This window comes from Diospyros lotus, chromosome 4 (genome assembly GCF_014633365.1).
Source record: "Diospyros lotus cultivar Yz01 chromosome 4, ASM1463336v1, whole genome shotgun sequence".
Lineage (NCBI taxonomy): Eukaryota > Viridiplantae > Streptophyta > Magnoliopsida > Ericales > Ebenaceae > Diospyros > Diospyros lotus.
The window spans coordinates 8,379,835-8,386,957 of NC_068341.1; the positions used below are offsets into that span (position 1 = coordinate 8,379,835).

Sequence of the window (7,123 nt, forward strand, 5' to 3'; positions counted from 1 at the left end):
CCATGTTAATATCAAGGGCCAACTCATCAAGGTCAAAGACAATTTCTAAATTAAATCTTGGATTTGAATTCATCACTTTTGACTTTTCATTTAGATGACCAAGTAAAATATGATTTCCCTTTCAAACTAACAAAAGGCTGTCATGCACATTTGAATACATTCTTGGCGGGGTAGGTACGGAAAACCTTGAGCCTAACCAAGTGCCTCAAAAACGTTCAAAATTATATTGCAAAACCAAATTAATTTGCATCGTGTGAATTTGATTTTGTATAGACACCCAAGAACATTAAATCACTTCACAATGGATCTAATGTGAACCCACGATGAAATTACACGAACAATACAATATCTACTGCAAATTTTATGCAGGCGACCCAGTTGTGGACGGAGATGACTGCCATGGAGCTGCCAAGCATGCAGCCAGAGCTCTGTCTAAGTTATTTACAATCTCTGTCATGGTTGGCCTATCCCTCCCTCCAAGCATTACACAGTCTGCAGCCAGATAGCCCACATAAGCCACCCCCTCGATCTCGAACGGGGTTGGCGGCGGTACATTCCGGTCCAAAACCCTGTGTATCTCATCCTGAACTATGTATGGAACCACAAAATCAACCACATTTCTAGGCACCCCATTCTCATTCTGATGAATGGCTTTGTACCCAGATAGCAGCTCAAGCAGCACCACCCCAAAGCTATACACATCGCTCTTGGCTGTTAATTGTTGCAGCCTATAGTACTCTGGGTCCATGTATCCAAGTGTGCCGGCAGCCTTGAGCGAAAGGTGTGACTCCTCATCCGATGGCCCCATCAAGGACAGCCCGAAATCGGACACCTTGGCAGTCCACGTGGCATCCAGCAATATGTTGGATGACTTGATGTCGCGGTGGATGATTTGCGGGGTGGCGTACATGTGGAGGTACTCGATCCCGCGGGCCGCGTCGAGCGCCGCCTTGATCCGATTAGGCCATGACATTAAAGGTGAGCTTTTGAGCTTGTGTAAGTGGTCATGGAGTGTGCCGTTTTTCATGTACTCATAGACCAATATTCGCTCGTTATTGTCTTCACAATACCCAAATAGCCTTACCAGGTTCTTGTGGTTGAGGCGGGACAAGGCTTCAAGCTCATTGACGAAGGCATCGTCTTTATCTTCTTCTTGGCGTTTGGTGTTGGCTAAGTGGAATTGAGTGGTAGATGCTTCGGCTCTTTTGATGGCCACTTCGAGGCCGTCGTCTAGTATGGCGTGGTAGACTGAGCCAAAGCTGCCGGAGCCGATCTTGTACTCATCAGAGAAAGTGTTTGTGGCTTGATGGAGAACCTCCAGGGAGAATTCTTGCAAGTGGCTCCCACTTCCAATACTGGCCAAATGGCTCAGCCGCTTGTCTAGAACAGGCCCGCCGGTGGCTGCCGCCGGCGGTGGAGCTTCAAAATTGGAAGATCGGCCGCCCTGCCGAGGTGGGTTGGCCTCTTGATCGTCCAGCGGGCCAGAGTCGTGAACCCGGGAGCCCCTTACTTTGCAGTACTTACAAAACAAGTAGCCGCAGATCATCAGCAATGACATGGTCGACCCGAGACAGCCCACCACTAGGAATGCAACGTTCTTCTTGGTCCAATCGCCGCCGCCGCCGCCGCCACTGGTGGTTCCCTGAGGGGGCGGACTTCCACCGGGAGGCCGGCTGGCGCAAGGCTCACAGACCATTAGGCCTTGGCTGCAAAAGTCGTCGTAATTAGGCAAAGGGCGGCTGCAAGGGCATGAAGGTGTACAAGGCCCCGGCACCACCTTCTCAAACACCATTGGATTTGAATCCAGAGTCTCACTACCCCAGCAATACAATGAATAGTTCGACAGAACAATTCCACAGAAAATCCTGCGTTTGGCTTCGATGGCAATGAAGCCAGTGGCTCGCAAACTCTCCGGCAAACTGAAATCGCCTACTCCCCAGCAAACCACTGTTCCATTATCTCTCATTGCGCAGCTCCGGCCATCTCCCAAGGCCAAGGAAGTGAAGTAGCCATCTGGCCTTCTCTTCTCTGCTGCCGCCATATCTCCCCAGCAATCCAAATTGCCATTCAGAGAAATGGCACAAGCATGGTGGAATCCGGCGGAAATCACACTGTAGTTTCCGGCGGGCTCGTGGCCGGCGACGGTGCTCTTGACTTCATTGTTTTGCTCCGTCAAGCACTTGATGTTTCCCAATTTGGATAACCCACAAACAAAATTTTCTCCTACGGCAATGGATGAGAAGTTCCAAGGTTTACTCACACTGGAATTGAATCTTCGCCATTGCCAGCACTCCAGGCGATTAGTCTCGTTCACTACGCCGCAAATGTGAGAGTTTCCGGCATCCAGATCTTTGAGAAGCGGCCCTTTGTATATCCTCTTATAGGATATATTGCCATGGCTGGCGTTGGAGGCTCTGCGACAGACCAGAACTGAAGTGGGTCGAGGAGAGGTCAGCGAGCTCAAGCCACAAAGGAAGCCATTTCCGGCCACAAGTCCTGATACTGAAGTGTTGAGGAAGGAGATAGGAACTTGTGTTCTGTCAGGAAAACTGGTACAGTTGAGGTAATTCTGGCGGTTTGAAGAATGAATTGATGCGCAGATCAGTGTTAGGCTGCCAGTTTCAGAGATTGCTACAGTGGAGAGAGAATGGGCGGACTGGAAAAGGGAAAGGAAGGAGAGAGTTAGAGAAAGGAAACAGAAGGTTTGGCTGAGAAGAAGAGACATGGGAAGAGCTTGAAGAAAGAAAAGTTCATGGTGAGAGAGAGAGAGAGAGAGAGAAGAAGAAGAATAAGCAGATGATGATAAAGGTGAGATGAGTTTGTGATTAAGAAGAAGGTGAGTTTTAGGGCAATTTGAAGGTGGGTTAGGTCCTGGGAGAAGGAAGAATCAAAGATGAGAGATAACGCGGTTTGATAGAAAGAGAGATTTTGAGGACCAAAGACCAAGTCATTTGAAAGGTCTTTTCTTTTTGGGTTGGATTGGAAGGTCAATGGCAGCGGCGGCAGCAGCAGCAGTGTGGTCAAGAGCCACGACAGAGACAAAGAAAGACTGCTTCTTCCTACGCAATGAGACGCGCTCCATTTTCTGCTTTATCTCTTCCATCTTTTTTGCCTGCTTCTCACGTTTTCTATTTCATGGATGTATGGTGAATATGAATATCCATTTATTCTTATAGTTATATATATGCATGAAGAAATCAAATCCCACCTTGTTACAGTTCTTTTCACCTCCATCCCCACCCTCTAGTTCTCGAAATCTTGTTAGAAACCATCTCTAATAACATTCTTCCTCACTTGATTTAGTTCGTAAGTTATTGTATTTTGGGTTATTCATGCCATAACAAAGTTAACAATCTCAGTCTATACGTTCAGCCTGCATCAATTGCTAGATGCCAATTTAGTTGACAAACATTTACTAGCAAAGGTTAAAAATTTGATGAATTTCATGTATGAATTTAACATTTGTCTAAATTACATTAACTATCTCTTTGTTTTTAAAAATTACACCAATATTCCTCGACTTTTAAAATCACAGATCAATTGCCCTCTACCATTATAATAGCTATTAATTTTTATTAATTACCCAAAATACCCTTAATCTCTCCCTCCCTATCTCTTTGTCCCTTGCTCTTATGAAAGAAGTTACCAACTTTTGTGTGTCTTTCTTCCCTGGTCTCTTCCAGCAACATTCTAGCAACAAGCAAAAGTTTCAATAGCTCACTTTGTCTCCTCTCACCCTTGCCTTTACAAGGGGGTTTCTTTCCTTTCATGATCCTTTTGGAAGGGTTATGTTAGCAAGAGAAAAAAAAAAGTTCTGCAATAGCAATAAAAAGCATGACAACGACAATGATAAAGATAGAGATTCTCTCACGTTAATAAATCAAACATTCGATATAGATTTGAAAGAATTCAGATGATTTGGCAAATTCAGTTCAAAAGTTCAAATGAACTTATATCTAGTTTGTGTTTTTCTTCTTTATTCTTCGTTGTTCCACAAAACCTAAATCAAAGATTTAAATAAGCCATATCTAATTTGCGTTCTTTTTTACCCTTCACAATTATCCAAGAACCAAATCAAATCTAGAACTAGATTCGAATTAGCTTTCGTGTTTTTTATCTTTTGCAAATTCAAGTAAAAAAAAAAAAAATAGAGAGAAAGTTAACTTGAGTTGCCATCCAACTATTAGCCCACTATTAAAAAAGTGGAACGAATGAAATAACTCGAGACCTGTAAAAAAAAAAAAATCAAGCAAAAAGAGAGAAAAAATGCGTGAAACAAGAAAAGAAAGAGACAAAAATGTTTAAATATAAAAGTAAAATTGTCAATTTTAATACATACTTAAAGAAAATCTATGCTATTTAAAAAAAAAGAAAAGAAATGATGTAATTTAAAAAACCTCAAAAAATAATAATAAATTTTACCCTTAAAAAGTTAAAGCACTGAACTAATCATTAACATTCACAAAACCAACGTGGCCTTTGGACATTAATTGATGACCATACAAAATTGTTCCACTCACGGAGTCTTTGGGTGTGGTTCAGGAGATATATATATATATATATTTTATATATTATAATATATAGTTATAATTATAATTATATATATAGTTATAATGATATATATATAATTATACATAATTATATTACATAAACTATTATATACATACATACATATTTTAGATATATAAACTATATGTATTTTATATGTATTATACATATTTTATATTTTATAATAGTTATATGTATACATATTTTATAATAGTTATAGTTATAATAGTTTATGTAATATAATTATGCATAATTATATATATATAATTATAACTATAACTATACGTATAATATGTATGTATATATATAATAATTTTTTTTATAAAATATAGTTATAATATATATATATATAATTTTAATTTTTGATATTAGTAACTCAACATAATCTGATCCGAATTTTACTATGCAAATTAGGTAAGTTAGGGGAACCTTTACCCCTGAAAGGCGAGATTCAGGGAACCCCATACCCCCGAACCTCGTTGTTCGGGGGGTTAGGGGTTCCCGAACAACGAGGTTCGAGGGGGTACAGGGTTTCCCGAACCCCACGGTTCAGGAACCCCTAACTGGAGGGCATTTTTTGTGATTCCAGGGAACTCTAAGGTGGGCGAGGCAAGCGAAGTGGGCGACGACGAGAGGTCGGTGGTGGTCTATGAGAGTGGTCTGAAGAAGAAGAATAACAGGGTTTGATGGGCGAAGAAGGAGAATAAGGAGAAGACCAAAGTTTGATGCTATAAAAAACAGATTGGATGCGCGTGGAGTATGTTTTTTGAGGGATGGTTGTTTGGAGGGTATATTTGGTATATAAATGATTGGATAAAGTAATAAATGTGGCTGCCAATATTAAAATTTAATATTTTATCTATAGTAGTTGTGAAAAGCAAAAGTTATGGTTGCAAATAGAATTTTCCTTAATTTTTATCAATTACCAAAAATACCCTTAATCCCTCCCTCCCTATCTCTTTGTCCCTTGCATTTATGGAAGAAGTTACCAACTTTTGCCTTGTCTTTCTTTCCTTGTCTCTTCATATTTTAGCAGTAAGAAAAAGCTCTAGTAGTTCACTTTGTCTCCTTTCACCCTCGTCTTTATAGGAGAGTTTCTTCCTTTTCGTGATCCTTCAGAAGGGTTATATGATGGCAACAAAAAACATGATAACGACAATGATAAAGACATAGATTCTTTCTTGTTAATAAATCAAATCTTCGATGTAGATTTGAAAGAACTCAGATGACTTGACAAACTCAATTCGAGAGTTCAAATGAACCTAGATATAGTTTGTGTTTTTCTCTTCATTCTTCATTGTTCCACAAAACCAAGATCAAGGGTTTAAATGAATCATATTTAATTTGTATTCTTTTTTACCTTTCACAATTACACGAAAATCATATCAAATCTAGAACTAGATTCGATTGAGCTCTTGTGTTTTTCGTTTTTTGCAAATTTGAGTAAAAAAAATAAAAATAAAGAGAGAGTTAACTTGAGTCGTCATCCAGTTATTGACCAACTATTGAAAGGGCGGAATAAATCAAATAACTTGAGACTTGTCGAAAAAAGGAAGCCAAGTGAGAAGAGAGAGAAAAGAATCATGAAACAAGATAAAGAAAGAGACAAAATTGTTTAAATATAAAAGTAAAATTATCAATTTTAATACTTAGTTAAAGAAAATTTATGCTATTTTATATATATATAAAAAAAAGAAATGATGTAATTTAAAAAACCTCAAAAAATAATAATAAATTTTACCCTTAAAAAGTTAAAGCACTGAACTAATCATTAACATTCACAAAACCAACGTGGCCGTTGGACATTAATTGATGACCATACAAAATTGTTCCACTCACGGAGTCTTTGGGTGTGGTTGAGTTGTAAATATTGGCCAAAAATATATATAATATATATTATATATATTAGGTTTGTTTAATCTTATATATTGTTCTTGTTGTAATGCTGCTAAGTTGCCAACCTCCTTTTCACATTAACACCATAAATTATGAATTATGATTGCTTGCCAGCCTGAAAACATCTCATCTCAACACACTGTGGACCATTTAATTTTCCATTTATTATCAGAAAATATTATTAGTCCAACCACATCTGATCTATATTTGGTATTTGGTAAAGCCCATGGGATCCCAATATACTTCCAACCCATCAAATTTCAGAGCTTCTTTTGGATTTGTTTTGTGATAACGAATGATGCCCAACCCTGTTTTTATTTTTATTTTTCCTGCGTCTTCTTGTTATTTTCTGTTTTCACTTATTTTCCTTGTTTGTTTTTTTTTATTTAGTATCTTATATTTTTTGACCTTTTAATTCTAACACTAATTCAATCCACAATATCAAATTCTCTCAGTGACTTAACATATTTAGGGATGTTCATTTAGTTTGGGCAACCAGCCAGCCAGCCAGCCCTAGATCTGGTGGAGACCAAAATTCACAAAAAATTTAGATTGAAAATCAAGTGCTAGAGTTGGATGGAATCGATCATCCAATCTATACCAAAATTGACTACCATATTCATATTCAATTTGTACCACTACCAACTATCATGCTCTTTTATCAACCGATTTATGTTGA

General features: G+C 38.6%; 1 protein-coding gene across 1 annotated transcript; it reads right to left on the reverse strand.

Moving 5' to 3' along the window:
- Window positions 1-286: 286 nt before the first annotated feature.
- Window positions 287-2,912, reverse strand: LOC127799928 (serine/threonine-protein kinase-like protein CCR4). Its single transcript, XM_052334222.1, has one exon. It carries the CDS (start codon window positions 2,723-2,725, stop codon window positions 362-364), a length of 2,364 nt encoding a protein of 787 aa, XP_052190182.1. The 5' UTR covers window positions 2,726-2,912; the 3' UTR covers window positions 287-361.
- Between the last annotated feature and the right edge of the window lie 4,211 nt (window positions 2,913-7,123).

What these genes read in the sequence shown, in the direction of transcription:
- LOC127799928 (XM_052334222.1), bottom strand. Translation starts at nt 2,725, where the DNA reads ATGTCTCTTCTTCTCAGCCAAACCTTCTGTTTCCTTTCTCTAACTCTC.